Genomic DNA, 22,905 nt, shown 5'->3' on the forward strand with positions numbered 1-22,905 from the left:
TGTTGCCCAGGCTGGAGTGCAGTGGCTGTTCACAGGCGCTTTCCCACTACTGATCAGCACGGGAGTTTTGACCTGCTCTGTTTCCGACCTGGGCCCAGTTCACCCCTCCTTAGGCAACCTGGTTGTCCCCCACTCCCGGGAGGTACCACATTGATGCTGGACTTCGTGCGGACACCTAATCAGCATAGCGCACTACAGCCCAGAACTCCTGGGCTCAAGCGATCCTCCCACCTCAGCCTCCTGAGTAGCTGGGACTGCAGGCACGTGCCACCACACCTGGCTACAGTGAGCTTTAATTGTACCACTGCACTCCAGCCTGAGTGACAGAGCAACACCCTGTCACAACAAACAAATGAAACAAACACACAAGGAAGGTCACAAAGCAATAGATCCTAGCTGGTGTTATTATTATTATTGTTATTCTTTTTGAGACAGAGTCTTGCTCTGTTACCCAGGCTGGAATGCAGTGGTGTGATCTTGGCTCACTGCAACCTTCACCTCCCAGTTCAAGCAATTCTCCCGCCTCAGCCCCCTGAGTCGCTGGGACTACAGGTGCGTGCTACCACGGCCGGCTAATTTTTTTGTATTTTTGGTAGAGATGGCATTTCGACATGTTGGCCAGGCATCTTGAACTCCTGACCTCAAGTGATCCTCTCATCTCAGCCTCCCACAGTATTGGGATTACAGGTCCGAACCACTGTGCCCGGCCTGTTACTACATTTATTTATTTATAGATGGAGTCTTGCTCCTTCACCCAGGCTGGAGTGCAATGGCACGATCTTGGCTCACTGCAACCTCCACCTCCCAGGTTCAAGCAGTTCTCCTGCCTCAGCCTCCTGAGTAGCTGGAATTACAGGTGTGCACCACCACACCCGGCTAATTTTTGTATTTTTAGTAGAGGAGGGGTTTCACCATGTTGGTCAGGCTGGTCTCAAGCTCCTGACCTCAAGTGATCCACCCACCTTGGCCTCCCATAGTGCTGAGATTACAGGCGTGAGCCACCGTGCCCAGCCCTGTTATTACTTTTATGTAAGTGTCCCTTCACTACAAGAGATGAGGATTTCAACCGAGGTGTTTGTTCTCTCAGCACTTCCTTGGGCCTATCTGGTTCGAGTAGTGAGGGAGGGGCACTCAAGGCCCTGCCCAGGCCCTGAGCCCCGTTTCCTGTCCTACAGATCTCCCGGGCGTGACCCTACTTCTCGCTGCTCATGCCGCTGGGACTGGGGCGGCGGAAAAAGGCGCCCCCTCTAGTGGAAAATGAGGAGGCTGAGCCAGGCCGTGGCGGGCTAGGCGAGGAGGAGCCAGGGCCCCTGGTCGGAGGTGGGGTGGGGAGGCCCCAAATGGGCTTGCCCCCCCCACCCCCAGCCCTGCGGCCCCGCCTCGTGTTCCACACCCAGCTGGCCCACGGCAGTCCCACTGGCCGCATCGAGGGCTTCACCAACGTCAAGGAGCTATACGGCAAGATCGCCGAGGCCTTCCGCCTGCCAACTGCCGAGGTATCCTATGGGGAGCCGGGCACCGGGGTCCCTGATGGTGGGCCTGAGCTTACATCCTGTTCATGAGCTGGGGCTCAGATGCCAAAGCTGCAAATGATGAGCCTGTGCCCTACTCGGTGTTGGGGGCCGATGACTAGGGCTGGACACTGACTTCCCATGAGGCTCTGGGAGGCCTGTGCCCAGTGAATTGTGGGGAACTGGAGGCCAGGGCTGGATGCTGAGTTCCCATCAGGCACTGGGAGGCCTGTGTCCCAGTGAATTAAGGGGAACTGGAGGCCAGGGCTGGATCCCATCAGGCACTGGGAGACCTGAGCTCCAGTGGATTGTGGAAGGCCAGGGCTGGATGGATTGATTGGATGGATGGATGGATTGAGAGGCCTGCATCCCAGTAGATTGTGCAAGACTGATGGCCAGGGCTGGATGCTGAGTTCCCATCAGGCATTGGGAGGCCTGCACCCCAGTATATTGTGGGGAGCTGATGGCTACAGTTTAATGCTGAGTTCCCATCAGATCCTGAGAGGCCTGCATCCCAATGGACTGTGGGAACTGATGGCCAGGGCTGGATGCTGAGTTCCTGTGAGGCATTGGGAGGCCCGTGCCCCAGGAGATGGCGGAGGCTGGAGGCCAGATACAAGGTGCACTTCTCCGTGATGCCTTGGAGAATCCCAGCACTGTGGGAGGCTGACCTGCCTGGTGCTAAGCACTGTGTGGGTGGGGGCGGGAGGGGGGCAAGGAAGGCAACAGTAGACTTGAGCAGGAGGTAGATGCAGGAGTGTGGAGTGAGTTTCTGTGTCCTCCCCGAGCATTTTCTGAGCACTCACTGTGTGCCAGGCTCCATTGCCTGGAAGCAGCAGTGAATTTTTACAAGGACAGAAATCCTAGCAAGGCACAGTGTGCACACCTGTAGTCCCAGCTACTTGTGAGGTTGGGGTGGGGGCATCACTGGAGTTCAGGAGTTCCAGGCCAGCCTGGTCAACATAATGGGACTCCCATCTCTAAAAAAGTTTTTTTAACTATGTGGCACATGCCTGTGGTCCCAGCTACTCCGGAGGCTGAGGAAGGAGGCTCACTTGAGCCCAAGAGTTGGAGACCAGCCTGTGCAACATAGTGAGACCCCAGCTCCACAAAAAATACAAAAGTTAGCCAGGTTGCTGGGCATGGCGGCTCATGCCTGTAATCCCAGCACTTTGGGTGGTCGAGGTGGGCAGATCACCTGAGGTTGGGAGTTCGAGACCAGCCTGACCAATATGGAGAAACCCTGCCTCTATTAAAAAAAACAAAATTAGCCAGGTATGGTGCTGAATGCTTGTAATCCCAGCTCCTTGGGAGGCTGAGGCAAGAGACTCGCTTGAACCAGGGAGGTGGAAGTTCTGGTGAGCTGAGATCGCACCATTGCACTCCAGCCGGGGTAACAACAGTGAAACACTGTCTAAAAAAAAAAAAAAAAAAAAAAAATAGCCAGGCATGGTGGCATGCACCTGTATTTCCAGCTACTCGGGAGGCTGAGGTGGGAGGATTGCTGGAGTAGTCTGGAGGTTGAAGCTACAGTGAGCTATGATTACACCACTGCACTCCAGCCTGGGTGACAGAGCAAGACCCTGTCTCAAAATAAAAAAAGAAAGGAAAATTAAATCCTAGTCTTAGCAGAACTGACACACTAATGGGGAGCCCTGCCCTGGCCCTGGCTCAGTGGGTGGTCGGGCACTGGGGTGGAGTTCCCCCAGTACTCTCCCACCTCTCTTCCTGCCCCCGGCAGTGGTGATTAGCAAACGGGGAGGGAGGGAGGAGAGGGTTCAGCGTCTCCCACCTCTGCAGGTGATGTTCTGCACCCTGAACACCCACAAAGTAGACATGGACAAGCTCCTGGGGGGCCAGATAGGGCTGGAGGATTTCATCTTCGCCCACGTGAAGGGGCAGCGCAAGGAGGTGGAGGTGTTCAAGTCGGAGGATGCACTCGGGCTCACCATCACGGACAACGGGGCTGGCTACGCCTTCATCAAGGTGCCTGGGGAGATGGGGCATCCTGGAGGCCTGGGAGCACGGGCGGGCCACGGGACCCCCGAAAGCAGGGCACAGCCCCGGTTGTTGATGCCTCCCCGCCCCCGCAGCGCATCAAGGAGGGCAGCGTGATCGACCACATCCACGTCATCAGCGTGGGCGACATGATTGAGGCCATCAACGGGCAGAGCCTGCTGGGCTGCCGGCACTACGAGGTGGCCCGGCTGCTCAAGGAGCTTCCCCGAGGCCGCACCTTCACGCTGAAACTCACAGAGCCTCGCAAGGCCTTTGGTGAGGAGCCGCCCCCCACCACCCTTCTCCCCAATGGTGCTGCTTGTGTGGGTGCAGGCGGTGGTGCTGGGAGCTGCCAGCAGGTGGCGCTCGAGCCCGGCCAACTGCAAGAGAAGTGGGCGCAGCTCCACCCTGCCCCAAGACAGGGTGCTAACTCTTAGCCCAACTGGGGAAAGGGCGGGGGCAAGGAGGAAGTTGCCCTCATGCCTAGCTTCCAGGGGCCATTAGCCCAGCCAAGCGCCCTCATCCCTGGCCAGCCCCCCACCCCCGACAGGCCAGGCTTGGCCGCCCAGTGCCAGCCCCCCAACTTTTCCATCTGGCTTCACTAACTCTCAGGAATGGGCCCCAGGCCCCTGAGGTGGGGGGGCGGCTAAATCACTTCTCCGGGCAGGTAGGGCTGGTCCGTGGCCCAGCAGCCACACCCCCTTGGCCAAGAGGAGACTGACTCAGGCAGCTGCAGACTCAGGCTGGGGTACCCCCGCTCCCTGTCCCCCAGCCCTGGGAGCAGAAGTGGCCCCTCCAGTCTCCCCTCCAGCATTTCCTATTCCTGGCCCCCAGTTGTCCCTCTGCTCTGCCCCACATCCATGCCTCACCTGAGTCAGGACTCCTGCCCTCCTGGAATCACCCCAGCCCCCAGGAACTTGCAGAAGCTTGAAGTTTGGGGCGGTGTTGAAAGCCAGGAGGGACGAGTTCCTGCCCAGAGCGTGCTCAAACCAACCTTCCCCCATGCTCACCCCTCTCCTGCCTCCCTCAGACATGATCAGCCAGCGTTCAGCGGGTGGCCGCCCTGGCTCTGGCCCACAGCTGGGCACCGGCCGAGGGACCTTGCGGCTCCGATCCCAGGGCCCCGCCACGGTGGAGGATCTGGTGAGTGCTCCAGCCGTACCCTATCCCTGCCATCCCTTCCCTGTTTTTTTTTTTTTTTTTTTTTTTTTTTTTTTTTTTTTTTTTGAGGCAGAGTCTTGTTCTTGTCACTCTGGCTGGAGTACAATGGCATAATCTTGGCTCACTGCAAACTCTGCCTTCTGATTCTGCCTCAAATGATTCTCCTGCCTCAGCCTCCCAAGTAGCTGGGATTACAGGCACCCACCACCACGTCCAGCTAATTTTTGTATTTTTAGTAGAGACAAGGTTTCACCATGTTGGCCAGGCTGGTCTCGAACTCCTGGCCTCAGGTGATCCACTCGCCTTGGCCTCCCAAAGTACTGGGATTACAGATGTGAGCCACCTCACCCGGCCCTCCCTTCCCTTTCTAGCAGGCAGCATTACCTGTCAGCTGAAGGGACTCTGGGCAGACAGCCTGGATTCCAGTCCACTTCTGCCACCTCCCAGCTCCCAGGGACCTCCTTTGGGCACGCGGGCCTCAGTTTGCCCATCAGGAAAATGGGGATGAGATGAACACCAACACCTCCTTCTCAGGGTCATCCTGAGGACTAAATACAAATATATGTAAAGTGATGAGGGTGGTCAGTCCAACTGCAATGTCCATTCTCATCATTATGTTGTCACTGTCACCCCTCCCCGGCCCCTAGCCTTCTGCCTTTGAGGAGAAGGCCATCGAGAAGGTGGATGACCTGCTGGAGAGTTACATGGGTATCAGGGACACGGAGTTGGGTGAGTGGGGGCTGCCTGGGGGAGGGACTTCTAGGTCTGGTGGGGTCTGAGTCCACCCTGAGCCCCTCGGCCCCTAGTGTCATCTGTGCCTCCGCTCTGCCCCCTCTCCCAATAGCGGCCACCATGGTGGAGCTGGGAAAGGACAAAAGGAACCCTGATGAGCTGGCTGAGGCCCTGGATGAACGGCTGGGCGACTTTGCCTTCCCCGACGAGTTTGTCTTTGACGTCTGGGGCGCCATTGGGGACGCCAAAGTTGGTCGCTACTAGGACTTCCTCCGGACCCTGCGATGATGATGACCCGGGCCCAATTTGGTGGGGACCCCCCGGCAGGGTCACCAATGTCAGGACCTGAACCTCCGACCTGAGCCTAGCTCAGCAGCCCCAGGACGATGGGGAGGGGAGATGGGGCTGGGCCCCTACCCCGCTCCAATTGGTACCATCCCCTCCCTGGCTCTCAGTCTGGCCAGGGTTCCTGGCCCCCCTGTGCCCTGTTCCCACCTACCTCAGCCGGGTCAGGCACGGGAAGGGGAAGGATGGGCCACATTGGGCGGCCACCCCCACCTCCTCCACTTTCCACCATCAGCTGCCAAACTGGTCCCTCTGTCTCCCTGGGGCCTTGGGTTCTGTTTGGGGGTCATGACCTTCCTAGTTTCCTGACGCAGGGAATACAGGGGAGGGGGTTGTCGCTCCCCCCAGCAAATGCAATAATGCCCTCGCTCCTCCTGAGAGAGCACCCTCCCCGTGGAGTCTGTTACCTCCGCATCTGACACGAGTCTGCTGTGAACCCCCCAACCTCTTCCCCACATCCATCTCTCCTTCCAGGCCCATCCCTGGCCCAGAGTAGGAGGGAGGGAGGGACGATGGCAGTGGGCTTTTGTATCTGAATTTGCTGTCTGAACATAAAGAATCTCTGCTGTTGGACCTGTGTGGCTTCGGGGGGGTGCGGAGAGGGGGTGGGTTGGGGCTGAGAAAATTCAGCAGCTGAAATCCATCTTCCGCAGGCTCCAAATTGAATTAGGAGCTGGCACCAGGCCGCCTGCCCCTCCCGCTGTTGCTCCTGGCTACAGGCCACCAGGCTTCCAGGCAGGGCCACAGCTTCCTGGACTACAGAGGGTTCAAATCCTGCCCCCTCTCCCACAAGGCCTCCCGCCTCCTGGAGCTTCACGAGGCTGTTTGCAGCCGGTGACAAACCCCGGACCTCAGGGAGCACCAGGGCATTGAAACCTGGCTTGGAAAAAGACGGAACCTCAGGCCTGCCAGAGCCCCACCCCCATGCCAGGAGGTGGGGGATAGGCATGATGAAGCCCCTACCACACTCCGCCCAATGCCGGACACGGGGCGTCCATGGGGCACCAAGGACATAAACCCGGCATTCTTGTTTTGACAACCCACTTCATTCTGGAGGATTGAGGGTGATCAGAGAGGAAGGCGGGGTGGGACCCTGGCCAGACCTGGAGGGATGGGAGGGGACTGAAGCAGGGGGTGCTGGGCCAGTGCAGGAATGTTTGGGGGTGAGCCGAGAGGCTGTGGGGAAGTCTGAGGCCAGCTTGCAATCATCGTTCCAACAGGCGGGCGGGCACTGGGCCATCAGGAAGTGGGGAAGGGGGAAAAGGGGAAGCCCCTCGAGGCTGGGTGTTGGTGTGCAGGCCCGGGGTGGAGGGGGGGAGCCGGTGTCCTCACCAGCTCCAGATGACTTGGGGCATCCCTGGGCACCTGTGGGGCTCTCAGGTGTCTGTGCTGGGAGCCGGCTTCGGTGAAGGGGTGTGGTTGTGTGCATCTCGTGGGGGTTGAGGAGGACTGTGTCTGTCAGTGTTGATGGCTCGTGATACGGTGAGGGAGGGTTGTGACTTGTATCTGTGTTGTGGGTAAGGGGTTACCTGGCTCCGAGTTCCATGGGATTTGCAGGTTTAACTGGCAGTGTCTGGTGGTGGGGAGTGTGACTAAGCAACTGTGTCTTGGGGTGTCCCAGGGTGTAGGCGTGGATGTCTTAGGGTGGTGGTGTTTCTGGGGCAAGGAGGGGTGCCTGGCCAGGTCCAGGGGTGTTCAGAGATGTCAGGGTATGTCTTGGCATGTTGCTGTTTCTTGGGTGGGGCTGCTGGCTAGGTCTAGAGGTGTCTAGAGGTGCAGGTGTGTGTGTCTCAGGGCATTGCTGTTTCTGGTGAGGGCGGGGGTGGCCAGCTAGGTCTCTGGTGTCCGGGGGGTGGTGGATGCCACTTCTTGTGCCTCGACTGTATGGAGTTTGCCGGTGGGGCCTGTCTGGGATTGTTGCGGGGTCATTACAAGTCATATGGAGTGTGACCAGGGTCAGTTTTGGCAGTGAGTGAGTGTGTGTGTGTGTGCTGGGGGTGGTCATTTTGGGGGGCTGCATTTTGGGGTGTGGAGGGAAGGCGCTGATTGAGGCAGTAACTCTGGGTGCGTCCCAGTGCTGGGATAAGACCCTGGGTGGAGGGATGTGGTGGCAGCACCCTGGCTGTGCTGAGCTGGAACAGGATGAAACTTGAGTGGTAAGTGATGGGACTGTACGTCGTAGAGTGTGAGGCTGTGCGAGTGTCCGTCAGGTGTGACCCTACTTCTTAGGGCAGGAGGTGAGTTTTTGTGGCTTAAGGTGTGTGTCCCAGGTGTCACTCAGCCCATCTTAAAGCAGGAGCCAGACGCTGGGGAGAGTCCCTGAGTCCCCAGGCCTCCTGGTTCCCCTGCCCCCTTTCAGCCTCCTCCCCTCGCCTTCCAGGATATGACTCGCTGTGGCCCTGGCCTGGGCTTAAGCCCTTGTATAAATAGTAGGCGGATCCCCTGGTGGGCACTGCCCACCACCACCCACCCCAACATCCATGAAGGCTCTGGCAGGGCAAGAGAGCCTTGCTGCCCCCACAGAATTTGGATTAGCCCCACGTAACCCCAAAGCCCCAGGGAGGGGCAATGGCACCCCCTGCAGCTGCCCCAGCCCTCCCCAGGCGACGCTCACATTTTCCAGAGTTTAGATTTTATCCGATTTATTAATGAGGCAAGAGGCCAGAGTCTGGGGGAAGGGGGCTGCTCTCACCCCGATGGAAGGAGGGGGTCACAGGGAGCCAGACTGACTCCAGGGAGCCTCGCTCCTCATGGAGGGAGCCAGGGCCCAGAGTGGCCCCCACCCATTGCCACGAGCAGAGCGGGGGGGGGGGTCTCTGCCCACTCCAGGCCCCCAGTGGGCGTGCGCGGGGTGGAGCGGCCCCTGGAGGCCAGCAAGGGCGGCGGGAGGAGCCAAGGAGCCGCCCCAGGAAGAGGGAGGGAGGAAGCGGCCTGCCGGAGAGCCAGGGCGCAGTGGGGAGCAGGACTGAGTGGCGGGCAATGGGGACTCCACATCCCAGGCAGCGCCGGGTAAGCAGGTTGGGACACACGAGGGTCCCTGGTTGGGAAGGAGGAGGGTAGGGAGGGATGGGGCCATGGCCACCTGTCTGTCCATCCTGTGCCCCTGTGCTCTTCCCCCGATCTGTGCATCCCTATCTCACCGTCTGGCCATCCTCCCCATCTGGCCTGGTGGGCACTTCCACCCTTTCAGCTCTTACCAGCAGGATATCAAAGAGTGGATGGTCCTGGGGCCCCCCTCGAGGCCTCTGGGGCAGGGACATGGAGTGGAACCGAGGGCATCCAGGGTGAGGCAGAGGTGATAGGGGTAGGGCCTGGAGATAGACTGCAGTGGAGCAGAGACCGGTCCACGGGGTGGGGGCAGAGATGGGTCCATGGGGGATAGGGACATGGCCGTGGGGACAGAGATGGGGCCGTGGAGAGAGAGGTGCCCATGATGGTAGAGATGGGGCTGGGTCATCAAGGAAGGGACTGGAGTAAAGCTGACAGAGGGAAAGTCAGGTGGGCCCCAGGGGCAGAAATGGGTGAGAGCTATCACATGGGGCCACAGGCCAGGAATTTGATGTGTGGTGCTCAGAGGGGGATCTGTGAGGCCCAGAGGCGCTGGCAGAGACGACCCGCAGGCCAGGCTGGGGGGAATCTTGCAGGGAACCATGAAGGACACAGAAGGGGCCAGGGGACAGAGGGAGGCCCTGGAGCAGGAGATGGGGTGGTGAGAGGCAGACGAGAGGGAGGAGGGTTTCAAAATGGAGTGGCCAGGGTCATCTGGAGTTGCCATGGGCAGAGGGGCTGCAAGAGAACGCCATGGAGTCAAACGGGCCCTGATGTTCTGAGATGCCATTGTGGGGTGGTCCCTGTCCAGGCCCAGCCAGCCTCACTCTGCCCTCCTCTCCTCTACCTAGCACTCCCGGCGCCTGACATGAGCCCTTTCGGGCCCCTCAACCTGAGCCTGGCCGGCGAGGCGGCCACGTACACGGCGCCCTGGGTCCTCAACGCGTCGGCTGTGCAGCCTTCGGGCGCTTTGGGCACTTCGCCCGCGCTGCCCATCTTCTCCATGACGCTGGGCGCCGTGTCCAACTTGCTGGCGCTGGCGCTGCTGGCGCAGGCCGCGGGCCGCCTGCGACGCCGTCGCTCGGCCGCCACCTTCCTGCTGTTCGTGGCCAGCCTGCTGGCCACCGACCTGGCGGGCCACGTGATCCCGGGCGCGCTGGTGCTGCGCCTGTACGCCGCGGGGCGCGCGCCGGCCGGCGGGGCCTGCCACTTCCTAGGCGGCTGCATGGTCTTCTTCGGCCTGTGCCCGCTGCTGCTGGGCTGCGGCATGGCCGTGGAGCGCTGCGTGGGCGTCACGCGGCCGCTGCTCCACGCCGCTCGGGTCTCGGTCGCCCGCGCGCGCCTGGCGCTGGGCGCGCTGGCCGCGGTGGCCTTGGCCGTGGCGCTGCTGCCGCTGGCACGCGTGGGCCGCTACGAGCTGCAGTATCCTGGCACGTGGTGCTTCATCGGCCTGGGTCCCCAGGGCGGCTGGCGCCAGGCGCTGCTCGCCGGCCTCTTCGCCGGCCTCGGCCTGGCCGCGCTCCTTGCCGCGCTGGTGTGCAACACGCTCAGCGGCCTGGCCCTCTTGCGAGCCCGCTGGAGACGCCACTCCCGACTGCCTCCCCAGGCCTCGGGCCCAGACAGCCGGCGTCGCTGGGGGGCGCGCGGGCCCCGCTCGGCCTCCGCCTCGTCTGCCTCGTCCATCGCTTCGGCCTCTACTGCCTTTGGCAGCTCCCGGAGCCGCAGCTCGGCACGCAGAGCTCGCGCCCACGACGTGGAGATGGTGGGCCAGCTTGTCGGTATCATGGTGGTGTCGTGCATCTGCTGGAGCCCGCTGCTGGTGAGGAGCGCACTGGCCCCTCGAGCCAGCCCCTTCCAGCTCCCTCCCGGGCCCTTCCTGCCCTTCCTGGTCCCAGGACACTTGGGGCCTCCTTCCTGGACCCAACCAAGACCCTGACCCCTGGAGGCCCCACCTGCCCGAAAAGCCAGCATCGTCTTCTCCAGCTGACCTCCCTCCCATCCTTCCTCCTGGACCCCATCTCTTCTTCCTTTCTGGGGTCTTTGTAGTGCACCCCAACCCACACAAGCCTCCTCTTCATTCCCTAGTCCTTTCACCCAATTCCCTCGTTTTTCCTCCTTCCGGGATACCTGGGACTCCTCTGGCCACTGAAGGTGTTTATTTGCCCCCCTTTCCCCCCATCCCCTTCCCACCTGGATCCCCATTTACGCTCCCTGCGAAGGGTCGCCCCTCCTCCCAAGCTTTTAGCTTCCAGCCACGCCCCCACCATCCCTGCGCCACCCTGCGCCCGCCCGGCGGCTCACACTGGCTTTCCCCGCAGGTGTTGGTGGCGCTGGCTGTCGGGGGCTGGAGCTCTACCTCCCTGCAGCGGCCACTGTTCCTGGCCGTGCGCCTTGCCACCTGGAACCAGATCCTGGATCCTTGGGTGTACATCCTGCTGCGCCAGGCCGTGCTGCGCCAACTGCTTTGCCTCCTGCCCTCGAGGGCCGGGGCCAAGAGCGGCCCCGCAGGGCTGGGCCTGACCCGGAGCGCATGGGAGGCCAGCTCGCTGCGCAGCTCCCGGCACAGCGGCCTCAGCCACTTCTAAGCACAACCAGAGGTCCAGCGACTAAGCCAGCCCACCCTGAGCCGGGCCCAGGTGCCTTTGAGGAATAAAAAGCCATTCTGCCAGCCCAGGCAGGGTGGGTGGTGTGTCCAGTCCGGGCTTCCGCAGCCACTGCGGCCGCTGCAGAGGCGCCGCGTGCGCCTCCAGGGCGGGTGCCGTTCCGGGGCCTGCCAGAAGAGGGCGTGGAGACACCGGGCGCGCGGTTCTCGGCGGCGCGCGGGTGCCGGGCCGTGGGCGCCGCAGGAGCAAGCGCACCGTGCGGGCCGCGGGGGCTGGGGCTCCCCTGGTAGCTGAGCGAGAGGGTGTGGGGGGCGTTTCCTGCCCCTGCCGCCGCCCTAACCGACTTCCGCAACCATTCTGCTCACTGTGGCTTTGAGCTCTTCCAATACAGCCCCAAAACCCTATCCCCAAACCATGTTGCTCCTGGGTGGCCCCCACCACAATCCCGACCTCTCTCCTAACTCGGCTTACCCACGCTGCCCATCATACCAACAGCCCCGAGTCCACACCGTCCCTTGATCCTCTTCAAATGACACCCCTATCACTCGAGACTCCCGCAACCACCCAGCCACCTGCCTCCCAAACGTCCCCACCTCCAAGCACGGCCCCGCCCCCAACGACTGCACACAAGAAGACACGGAGGTTTCATGGATCGGGCAAATCCCAAAGGCCTTTTTAAAAACTGGAGCTCTCGGGCAGGGGCAGGGGCAGGGGCAGGGGAAGGGGCTAGCAGCCTCCGGCCACGAAGTCGAAGTCCAGGAAGGCCGCCTGCTCCGCGGCTGTGAGGGGCCTTGCGTCGCGGGGCGGGCTCAGTGTGGGGGCCTCCCCCGTGAACTCCTCATCGAAGTTGCTGACGTCGGTGCGGCCGGACAGCGTGGGCACAAAGGGCGGTGGCAGGCGCCGCGCCAACAGGGCTTCCCAGCCCAGAGTCTGCAGGGGAGGGCAGCAGAGGGGAGGGTCAGCCTGGGAGGCTGAGGAGGGGGCGTGCTGCAGTGGGGACCAGTCGTGAGGCTGGGGGACCATGGAGAGGAGTCAGCATATAAAGCAAAAGCGGGTTGGGGAGACTGGGGCTCAAGAGGGATCGCCTGCCAGAGCCTGGTGGAGAAGCCAGATTAGGAAAAGTAGAGGCCAGACATGGCGGCTCACGCCTGTAATCCCAGCACATTGGGAGGCCGAGGTGGAAGGATCACTTGAGGCCAAGAGTTCAAAACCAGCCTGGCCAACATGGTGAAACCCCATCTCTACTAAAAATACAAAAATTAGCCAGGCCTGGCTGGGCTCGGTGGCTCATGCGAGCACTTTGGGAGGCCAAGGTGGGTGGATCGCTTGAGATCAGGAGTTCGAGATCAGTCTGGCCAATATGGTGAAACTCCATCTCTACTAAAAATACAAAAATTAGCCAGGCGTGGTGGTGGGCACCTGTAATCCCAGCTACTCAGGAGGCTGAGGCAGGAGAACCGCATGAACCCGGGAGGCAGAGGTTGCAGTGGGCTGAGATTGCACGATTGCATTCCAGCCTGGGAGACGGAGTGGGACCCTGGCTCAAAAAAAAAAAAAAAAAAAAAAGAAAAAAGTGGAGACGTGGGATTAGGAGGGTCCCTGGGGGGAACAAAAGTAGGGGAGGGAATCAGAGGGTCAAAGGAGGTGATGATGTTGCCCTGGAGGTGCAAGAGGCCCTTTAGGCGAAGCAACTAGTCTGGGGGGGCATCGGGCATGGGCCGATGAACTGGCCCTCGGAGGGGGCTGGGTGGTCGGGATCCCCGGGGGAACCTCACCCTGAAGAAGGGCTGTTTCTTCACATCCTCCGCGTCTCTCTCGCTGGATCCCAGCCTCCGCTCTGGGCTCCTCCGCAGCAGCTGGGAGGAAGGAGCACTGTGTCAGGGTCTGTCCCCCTCCAGGCCCTCCCCAGGCCCGCCCCACAGTGGGGATCCTCACCCTTCTCATGATGCCGATGGCTTCGGCAGACAGGAAGCGGGGGTAGCGAACCTCGTCATTGACGATGCTGTCAAAGACCTCCTCCTCGTCATCCCCTGGGAATGGAGACTGGGGAGAGGGAGGCCCGGGCTGAATGAGGCCCCTCCTCTGGCTGCTCCAGACCCAGCCCCGCCTGAGCCCTCGGTTCTACTGCAGGTCTTGGGTGCTGGTTTACTTGGGTGCTGGTTTACTCGGGCAGGGAAATGTCCCATTTTATAGATGTGGAAACAGGCCAGAGAGGCAGAGGCAGCAGCCCTCAATCACACAGCATGTGGTGGAGGCAGACTTGGATCCCACCCCCCGGCACACGCAGGTTCCAGTGGCATCTGAGGCACACAGGGGCGGGGCCTCACCTCGCCAACCAGCATCTCGTAGAGCAGCACGCCCAGCCCCCACCAGTCCACGGCCCGCGTGTACGACGTGTCCGTCAGCACCTCAGGGGCCAGGAACTCTGGGGTCCCACAGAATGTGCTGGTCCGGTCCCCATAGCCCATCCCTGGGGACACCAAGGCCATGTGAGGTTATGGGGGCCAGAGGAGTCAGCCCAATGTAGGGTCGTCCACACAGCCCACGCTGTCCCAGGGTCAGGGTGGGGGTACCCCGAGTAGCATTAGGGGCCCCATTCCATCCCCCATCCTGTGTCTAATCCTGAGGCCAGCCCTCACCCTCCTTGCAGAGACCAAAGTCCGCGATCTTGACGTAGCCCTCAGTGTCCAGGAGCAAATTGTCCAACTTCAGGTCCCTGTGGGGGTGGAAAGAGGGATGAGCAGGGGTCTGCGGCCTGTTCCCACAGCGGGCAGTGTGCACATGCGTGCACACACACACACACCTGTAGACGATCTTGTGTTCATGAAGAAACTGCAGGCCCAGCACCACGCAGGCAGAATAAAAGCTGCAGAGAGACAGAGGCTGCTGAGCGGGGCGGGGCCACCCTGCCTGGCTCCCACATCGTCAAAAGCCCCCCAGTCTCCCCAAAGCTCCAGGAGGCAAGGGGAGGCAGGGCCTGAGGGTGGAGGGGCGAGAAGCAGGCTGCCAGCCTCTCGGGGGAACTGAGGTGTCAGATGCTGGGGTGGGAGGCACGGGCCCGGGCTGGGGGACCCAGCTCACATGGCACGGGGCTCGGAGAACACGTCACTGTGGATGTGCAGCATCAGGTCCCCGCCAGCCGAGTACTCCATCACGAAGCACACGTGCTCCGGTGTCTGGAAACAGCCGAAGAGATTCACCAGAAAGGGGTGTCCTGCGCTGGTCACTGCTGCCAAGATCCGCTTCTCACACATCAGGCTGGGGAAGGGTAGAAGGCAGAGGTCAGAGAATATGTCTGCCCCTTACCTCAGACTCCTGGACAGCAAGCAAAGCCCAGAGGAAAGCAGAAGTGAGAAACGTCATCTCAGCACCTGGATACAGCTATGCCTGAAGGCAGGAGCCTCCTGAACTTTTCTGATCCAGACCAATAAATTTCTTTACTTGTTTCAGTCTTTCTGAGTTGGGTTCCTGATTATCAAAAGGATGCTGGGAAGACCAAGGACAGTCTCGGTGCCTGTTCCAAATGTTTAGAGGGGTTAGGCATTCTGTAGAGAGCACCTGACAACTGTGTGTGGAAGGCCAAGTCAGGCTGGAGTGCAGTGGTGTGATCTCAGCTCACTGCAACCTCCACCTCCTGGGTTCAAGCGATTCTCCTGCCTCAGCCTCCCGAGTAGCTGGGATTACAGGCGCCTGCCACTGTGCCTGGCTAATTTTTGTATTTTTGGTAGACACAGGGTTTCACCATCTTGGCCAGGCTGGTCTTGATCTCCTGACCTCGTGATCCACCCGCCCTGGCTTCCCAAAGTGCTGGGATTACAGATGTGAGCCCCCACGCCCAGCCTAGGCTGGTAGGTATTAATGACTTTCTTTTGAGACAGGGCCTCACTCTGCTGCCAAGGCTGGAGTGTAGTGGTGCAACCTCAGCTCCCTGCAACCTTCACCTGCTGGGCTCAGGCCATCCTCCTATCTCAGCCTCATGAGTAGCTAGAACTACAAGCATGTGCCACCACGCCCACCTAATTATTCTGTTTTTGTAGAGATGGGGGTGTCGTCACGTTGCCCAGCCTGGTCTTGAACTTCTGAGCCCAAGTGATCTGCCTGCCTTGGCCTCCCAGAGTGCTGGGATTACAGGCGAGAGCCACCGCGCCTGGTGTTGGTAACAACTATGAGTCACTCTCCCTACAGCCACAGGGAAAGAACTGCTTTGTCTCTCATTTCCCAAAAGAGGAAACAAGGTCCCCAGAGGACTAGAGCAGGTCCCCACCTCTCCACCTCGTCTCGGGCCACAATGTCCCCTTTCTTCAAAGCCTTGATGGCGAACAGCTCCCCGCTGGACCGGAATTCGGAGAGCAGCACCTGGAACCAGAGTGGGCAGGGGTGGTTTTAGCGGCCAGCCAGGGACCTGGGGGTCTGGACTCTTGGCCCCCTAGTTCCCTGCCCTCCACCTCACCTTCCCAAAGTGACCCCGGCCCAGCACCGCCAGGAACTTGAAATCCTCGAGGGTCAGAGGTGACTTCCTCAGAGGGCTGTGGAGAGACGCCACTGATGGGAACAGGAAACCAGGCAAGCAGGGGTGGTAGGCAGGGGCCGGGGAGGGGTGTCACCTGCACAGGGCGGGGCCTGGGGTCTCCTGGGTCTCCGAAGGCAGCTCAGGAGTGGTGCAGGATTCCTGGATCGGGGAGCTCTGTGGCGGAGAGAGGAGGCCAGAGTAAGGGGAGGCAGAGAGGCCCTCGTAACCATGACAGCCTCTAAGGCCCAGCAATATCTGGCCCCCCACCCCGTCCTCATGTCTCCTCCCACACACCCCTCACTCACTCTCCTCCAGCCACACTCCACCCCGCCCGCACCCTGAACAAAGCGGGCACGGTTCCACCCCAGGACCTCTTCCTGCACTTTTCTGACACCTGCGCGGCTCCTCGCTGACCTCCTCCAGGCCTTTACTCCGACAGCAGCTCCGCTGGCCACCGCCTTCAACAACAGAACCCGTCACGCGCCCTGCGCCCTTCTCAGCTTGCTTGCTTTCCCCAGCACGTTTTACATGCCAAATATATTTTATCAGCCGGGCACGGTGGCTCATGCCTAAAATCCCAGCACTTTGGGAGGCCGAGGCGGGTGGATCACGAGGTCAAGAGATCGAGTCCATCCTGGTCAACATGGTGAAACCCCATCTCTACTAAAAATACAAAAACTGGGCCGGGCGCGGTGGCTCATGCCTGTAATCCCAGCACTTTGGGAGGCCGAGGCGGGTGGATCATAAGGTCAAGAGATCGAGACCATCCTGGTCAACACGGTGAAACCCCGTCTCTACTAAAAATACAAAAAATTAGCTGGGCATGGTGGCGCGTGCCTGTAATCCCAGCTACTCAGGAGGCTGAGGCAGGAGAATTGCCTGAACCCAGGAGGCGGAGGTTGCGGTGAGCCGAGATCGCACCATTGCACTCCAGCCTGGGTAACAAGAGCGAAACTCCGTCTCAAAAAAAAAAAAAAAAAAAAAAAAAATGGCTTTCACATTTTTTTTTTTTGAGACAGAGTCTCACTCTGTTGGCCAGGCAAGAGTGCCGCGGCACCTTCTTGGCTCACTGCAAGCTCCACCTCCCAGGTTCAAGTAATTCTCCTGCCTCAGCCTCCTGAGTAGCTGGGATTACAGGCACCTACTACCCCGCCCAGCTCATTTTTTTTTTTGTATTATTAGTAGAGTCGGGGTTTCACCATGTTGGCCAGGCTGGTCTCGAACTCCTGATCTCATGATCCGCCCTCCTCGGCCTCCCAAAGCACTGGGATTACAGGCGTGAGTCACTGCACCCGGCGTTTTGGAGTTTGGCCATGTTGTTCAGACTGGACTCCAACTCCTGAGCTCAAGTCATCCTCCTGCCTCAGCCTCCCGAGTAGCTGGGACCACAGGTGAACTGATTTTTACATTTAAAATCAGTTTCAAAAAACTGATTGGGGGAAAAAACCAAAAAGTCGTTGGGGAAAAAAAAGAAAAGAGGAGTAATATTTCATCGCCCATGAAAGTTCTACGATGTCTGTGCTTCAGTGTGTACTACCAATAAGGTTTTACTGGAAGACGACACTCTTATGGTGTACAGATCGTCTGTGGCCGCTCTCAAACTACAAACCAGACAGGGACTGTCTGGCCCACAAAGCCAAAACTATTGACTCTCTGGCCCTTTACGGAAAATGGGTGCTGCCCTCTGACCTAGATCAAGACGAAGAACATTTCTATCACCCTGCACATCCCGCTGTGGCTCCCAGCTTTCGGGAACCTCTGCCTAGAGAACACTACTTTTTTTTGGAGGGGAGGACAGAGTCTCACTCTGTCACCCAGGCTGGAGTGCAGTGGTGTGATCTTGGCTCACTGAAACCTCCACCTCCCAGGTTCAAGCAATTCTCTTGCCTCAGCCTCCCAAGTAGCTGGGATTACAGGTGCCCACCACCTCGCCCAGCTAATGTTTTTTTTGTTTTTGAGACAAAGTCTCGCTCTGTTGCCCAGGCTAGAGTGCAGTGGCATGAACTTGGCTCACTGCAGAATTGCTGCTTCAACCTCCTGAGTAGCTGGGATTACAGGTGCCCACCACCGTGCCCAGCTAATTTTTTTATTTTTAGTAGAGATGGGGTTTCACCATATTGGCCAGGCTGGTCTCGAACTCCTGACCCCATAATCCAGCCCCCTCGGCCTCCCAACGTGCTGGGATTACAGGCGTGAGCTACTGCACCCGGCCCATATCTAGCTAATTTTTTATAGAAACGGGATTTCACTGCGTTGTTCAGGCTGGTCTCAAACTCTCGGGCTCCAGTGGTCCTCCCCTGTCTGCCTCCCAAAAGTGCTGGGATTATAGGCACGAGTCGCTTTGTAACCAGGATGGAGATCTGGGCACACGTTTTTAGCCAGCATAGACATACTGCGTGACTCCAGGGAAGTTCCTAGCGGTCTCTGAGCCTGGAGCAGGACCCCTGATGCTGTCCAGGCCAGGTCTAGGGGGAAGGAAGGAGGGACCCTCACCAGGCTTGATGGGCTGGAAGGAGGATCCCTCGAGCTCTTCTGGGGTGAGCTGTCTGAGTCAGTGCCGAGGTTCAGCTTCTCCACTGATATGTCACTGCAGCAGAAGAGAGAAGGGTGTGTCGGGGACGCAAGACCCTGGAGAGCTTTAAGGGGCAGCCAGGTCCCTGGGGCCCCCCTTGCTTACCTGGTGGTCCGAGCCTCGGATCCTGGAGAAGCCCCAGGGCTGAAGGTGGTGTTGGGGATGAGCCTCCGGAGCAGCCGCACCCACGTGGCGACGTCGATGTTCATCTGCCTAGCGCGCTGGAATGCCTTCCCTGGGGGGACAGGGGCAGGTGTCACCCTTCGTGACACTCCCAGGACCCCCGGCCTCTCCCTGAGGGGCTCTGGAGCAGCCTCTCACCTTGCTGCTTGGAGAAAATTTTCTTCTGCCGTCGGAGCCGAGGAATCCTCTCAATGACAGGGTTGCGGAAGGTGACCTGGAGGAAGGGACCAAAAGGTGAGGTCGCCCTGCCCACCTGCAGGCAGACAGCTTGGTGAGGAAGCCCCTAGGAGCACAGGCATGCGCACCCGCGTGGGGTTCTGGTCATGGGGTGTCAAATTCAATCCAAGTACCAGGTAACAATGAAGAGGTCATCAACGCTAGTCTCGAGCTCCTGGCCTCAAACAATCCACCCACCTTGGCCTCCCAAAGTGCTGGGATTCCAGGCGTGAGCCATGGCACCTGGCCAAAAGTTCTATGGGCTGGTGCTACAGAAAGTTCTAGGGGATGGTGCTTCTGTAGAGGCGTACAAACAAAACAGAATGCTACCGGCAGACCTTGAAGGCGAGGAGAAATGCTTTAGAATTTGTCCCCCAGGGCGGGGCATGGTGGCTCATGCCTGTAATCCCAGCACTTTGGGATGCCGAGGCGGGCAGATCATGAGGTCAAGAGCTTGAGACCATCCTGGCTAACATGGTGAAACCCGGTGTCTACTAAAAATATAAAAATTAGCCGGGCATGGTGGCGGGCTCCTGTAGTCCCAGCTACTCGGGAGGCTGAGGCAGGAGAATTGCTTGAACCCAGGAGGCAGAGGTTGCAGTGAGCAGAGATAGTGCCACTGCACTCCAGCCTGGTGACAGAAGAAGACTCCATCTCAAAAAATTAAAAAAAAAATTGTCCCCCAGGCCACCCACCACCACTTTCCATTTGGTTCTGGACTGTGTTCTGAATGGAAGAACAATTTTAAAGCTCTGCCATCTGAAGGCAACCCCTCTCCATGCCCCTTTCTTTCAGTGGTCCTTGATGGTCAGACCAGGCAAGAACCTCTGCTTGGGGATATGGATATAGGGAGATGGATAAATAAATAGACAGATACAGAGACAGGTAGATAGAGACGGGGGATGGGTGGCTGGGTAGTTACAGCTAGAGAGAGACTGATAGAGACAGGGACACATAGGGATAGCGAGAAGGGTGGACGGATATGTAGATAAATACAGCTATATAGAAAAAACCAGAGAGAGGCACAGATAGATATAGAGAATAGGCCGGGCGTGGTGGCTCACGCCTGTAATCCAAGCACTTTGGAGGCCAAGACGGGCAGATCACCTGAGGTCGGGAGTTCAAGACCAGCCTGACCAACATGGTGAAACCCCGTGTTTATTAAAAAAAAAAAAAAAAGGAGATAGATATAGAGAATAGAGATAGAGAGCAAATGAGTAGACATAAGAGAGAGGAATATACAGAGATGGATGGATAGATGGGTGGATGGATAAGATGACTGATGGATAATATAGATGGATGATGCAGAGACAGATTGGTTGATAGATAATATAGATAGATGAATGGATAGATGGATGGATGAATGGATGAGATAAACAGATAATATAGATACCTATTAGAGATGAATACACGGATAAAACAGATAATATAGGTACATCTATTAATGGACAGACGGATGCATAGATAAGATGGGTGGATGAATACATAGAAAAGCAGACAGGATGGATGGATGGATACGAAGGTTAGTAGGTAGGCAGACAGATTGTGCGTGTATACATACATAGGTAACCTATGCTACATATATATGTAAAACAGGGTACACGTTTAGGTTAGGGGAATATTAAAAGTGTTTTTTAGGATAAATTGGCTAAATGAGGGGCAAGTGATTTTCCTCCTCTGTACCTCAGTTTCCTCCACTGTCAAATTTGAATAATAACAGTCCCTCTTTTGTTGGGTGGCTGTGACAGTTAACGAGTTCATGTTGGCAAAGTGCTTGCTACAGAGCCCGGCTTATGCTATGAGAACTCTGCTAGAAATGTTATTCAGATGGGAGTTCCCAACCGAAAACCCTTGACAATGTCTGGAGGTCTCTAGGCTGTCAAAGCTCAGGGGAGGCGGAGTCACCAACATCCTGTAAGCAGTGGCCAGAGGTGCTGCTAAACGTCCTCCAGAGCACGGGACAGCCCTGCCACAGAGGATGACCAGGCCCAAGTGTGAACAGCGCCAAAGACAGGACGCCTCCGTTCAGACCGTCACCCTCCCACAACTGTGGACGGAATCGCTTTCTCTTGATGTGGCTCTGGTAGCAAACACCACAACACGTTGCCAGGTTTTGTATCTCTTTCCTGGCTGGATGAAATTTTATAATTTATTTACGTTTTTCTTTAAACATTTCTAAATTTGGAAATCAGCTTCTTCTTCCTCTTCTTTTTGTCTTTTGAATATGTTGCTTCGGAACAAAACCAAACCCAGCTAAGGTCATGTCACTGATGTGGCCTTTTTTTTTTTTTTTTTTTTTTTTTTTTTTTTTTTTTTTTTTTTTTTTTTGTGAGACAGAGTCTCACTCTGTTGCCCAGGCTGGAGTGCAGTGGCATGATCTCAGCTCACTGCAACCTCCGCCTAAGGGGTTCAAGGGATTCTCCTGCCTCAGGCTCCCAAGTAATTGGGAATACAGGTGCCCAATACCATACCCAGCTAATTTTTGTAGTTTTAGTAGAGGTGGGTTTTCACCATGTTGGCCAGGATGGTCTCGAACTTCTGGTCTCAAGTGATCCACCCGCCTCGGCCTCCCAAAGTGCTGGGATTACAGGTGTGAGGCACCATGCCCAGCCTAGAACAGGCAGATCTAAAGCCTATCTTCCCTTTCCAGAAGAGCCTGATCTAAAACATATCTTTCCCTCTAGAGGACATCTATTTAAAACGTATCTTCCCCTTCCAGAAGAGATAGATCTAAAACATACCTTCCCCTTTTAGAAAAGCCTGACCTAAAACGTGTCTTCCCCTTACAGAAAAAGCAGATCTAAAACGCATCTTCCCCTTCTAGAAGAGGCTGACCTAAAAAGCACCTTCTCCTTCTAGAAAAGGCAGAGCTAAAACGTATCTTCCATTTTTAGAAGAGCTGGATCTAAAACTTATTTTCCTCTTCTAGAAGAGCCTAAAACTTATCTTCCCCTTCTGGAAGAGCCAGACCTAAAATGTACTTTTTCATTCTAGAAAACTGGAAGTTGGGGAGTGAGGGAGAAGCAGCATTTTCTCAGGGTCAGGGGTGGGCTGTACCTCGGCCACCAAGCAGCCCTGGGGTTCCATGTCCAGCTGCACCTCATGCCTCTCATTGTCCAAGAAATCCTCCAACTTCAGGAATTTGAGGGCACACAGGCCCCGCTGGTCCCGCCAGAACACTGCCAACTCCAGTTCCCGCGCCTGGAGGGAGAGGAAGAGGGCCATCACTCAGGGTGCCGGAGGCATGGAAGCCCTCCTCCTCTCAGCCTTATTGCCCTTCAACACAGCTCACCCTCTCGAGCTCCAGGGTGAAGCTCTGGTCCCACGCGTTGGGGCCACACGGCTTCCAAGACGTCTGCCCCACCACTGTGTTATCCAGCTTAAGCACAGTGCTGACTTCATCTGAAACGGGGAGAGGGCTCAGTCAGAAAACGCTGGCAGTGGCCAGGCGAAGGTGGCTCATGCCTGTCATCCCATCACTTTGGGAGGTCGATGCAGGCGGATCACTTGAGGCTGGGAATTCGAGACCAGCATGGCCATCATGGTGAAATCCCATCTCTACAATACATATAAAAATTAGTTGGGCGTGGTGGCACACACCTGTAATGCCCAGTACTTGGGAGGCTGAGGCAGGAGAATTGCTTGTACCCGGGAGGCTGAGGTTCACCGAGCTGAGCTCATGCCACTGCACTCCAGTTTGGGTGACACAGCGAGACTGTCTCAAAAAAAGAAAAGAAAAACAGCTGGGCATAGTGGCTCATGCCTGTAATCATCAACACTTTGGGTAGCTGAGGCAGGAGAATCACCTGAGGTCATGAGTTCGAGACCAGCTTGACTAACGTGATGAAACCCTTGTGTCTACTAAAAATACAAAATCACCCAGGTGTGGTGGTGCATGCCTGTAATCTCAGCTACTCAGGAGGTTGGGGCAGGAGAATCACTTGAACTCAGGAGGCGGAGGTTGCAGTGAGCTGAGATCGCACCATTGCACTCCAGCCTGGGCAATGAGTAAAACTCCGTCTCAAA

At 57.8% G+C, this 22,905-nt stretch overlaps 3 protein-coding genes across 11 annotated transcripts in view; 2 read left to right on the forward strand and 1 right to left on the reverse strand.

Moving 5' to 3' along the window:
* GIPC1 (GIPC PDZ domain containing family member 1) overlaps positions 1–6,318 on the forward strand; it is a 15,854-nt gene extending 9,536 nt beyond the window's left edge. For 2 of the 3 annotated variants that reach the window (XM_017497604.2, XM_017497606.2), the window contains exons 3-8: positions 1,176–1,496; positions 3,312–3,497; positions 3,605–3,785; positions 4,540–4,652; positions 5,318–5,399; positions 5,515–6,318. In XM_017497604.2, coding sequence (XP_017353093.1) covers positions 1,209–1,496; positions 3,312–3,497; positions 3,605–3,785; positions 4,540–4,652; positions 5,318–5,399; positions 5,515–5,666 — 1,002 coding nt within the window. In that variant the 5' untranslated portion in view covers positions 1,176–1,208 and the 3' untranslated portion in view covers positions 5,667–6,318. The remainder of the gene's footprint in view (positions 1–1,175; positions 1,497–3,311; positions 3,498–3,604; positions 3,786–4,539; positions 4,653–5,317; positions 5,400–5,514) is intronic. The other variant, XM_017497607.2, reaches the window with a different exon arrangement.
* Positions 6,319–8,364: 2,046 nt separating this feature from the next.
* On the forward strand, positions 8,365–11,470 carry PTGER1 (prostaglandin E receptor 1). Its single transcript, XM_017497612.2, has 3 exons — positions 8,365–8,756; positions 9,647–10,614; positions 11,114–11,470. The coding sequence occupies exons 2-3, from the start codon at positions 9,664–9,666 to the stop codon at positions 11,378–11,380; spliced, it is 1,218 nt and encodes a 405-aa protein (XP_017353101.1). The 5' UTR covers positions 8,365–8,756; positions 9,647–9,663; the 3' UTR covers positions 11,381–11,470.
* Positions 11,471–12,044: 574 nt separating this feature from the next.
* The window catches only part of PKN1 (protein kinase N1), a 41,508-nt gene continuing 30,647 nt past the window's right edge, over positions 12,045–22,905 (reverse strand). For all 7 annotated transcript variants that reach the window (XM_037727525.1, XM_037727523.1, XM_037727522.1 and 4 more), the window contains 15 exons: positions 22,172–22,281; positions 21,937–22,080; positions 18,802–18,877; positions 18,586–18,715; positions 18,402–18,495; positions 16,003–16,082; positions 15,849–15,924; positions 15,663–15,754; positions 14,480–14,656; positions 14,202–14,264; positions 14,038–14,114; positions 13,726–13,868; positions 13,334–13,441; positions 13,174–13,254; positions 12,045–12,328 (listed from right to left, as the gene is read on the reverse strand). In XM_037727525.1, coding sequence (XP_037583453.1) covers positions 12,125–12,328; positions 13,174–13,254; positions 13,334–13,441; positions 13,726–13,868; positions 14,038–14,114; positions 14,202–14,264; positions 14,480–14,656; positions 15,663–15,754; positions 15,849–15,924; positions 16,003–16,082; positions 18,402–18,495; positions 18,586–18,715; positions 18,802–18,877; positions 21,937–22,080; positions 22,172–22,281 — 1,655 coding nt within the window. In that variant the 3' untranslated portion in view covers positions 12,045–12,124. The remainder of the gene's footprint in view (positions 12,329–13,173; positions 13,255–13,333; positions 13,442–13,725; positions 13,869–14,037; positions 14,115–14,201; positions 14,265–14,479; positions 14,657–15,662; positions 15,755–15,848; positions 15,925–16,002; positions 16,083–18,401; positions 18,496–18,585; positions 18,716–18,801; positions 18,878–21,936; positions 22,081–22,171; positions 22,282–22,905) is intronic.

The sequence above is a fragment of the Cebus imitator genome, unplaced genomic scaffold, assembly GCF_001604975.1.
Source record: "Cebus imitator isolate Cc_AM_T3 unplaced genomic scaffold, Cebus_imitator-1.0 Scaffold234, whole genome shotgun sequence".
In the NCBI taxonomy this organism is placed as follows: domain Eukaryota; kingdom Metazoa; phylum Chordata; class Mammalia; order Primates; family Cebidae; genus Cebus; species Cebus imitator.

What these genes read in the sequence shown, in the direction of transcription:
- PTGER1 (XM_017497612.2), top strand. Translation starts at nt 9,664, where the DNA reads ATGAGCCCTTTCGGGCCCCTCAACCTGAGCCTGGCCGGCGAGGCGGCC. An exon ending in TCTGCTGGAGCCCGCTGCTG is followed by an intron (nt 10,615 to 11,113) that starts GTGAGGAGCGCA and finishes CTTTCCCCGCAG; the next exon opens with GTGTTGGTGGCGCTGGCTGT.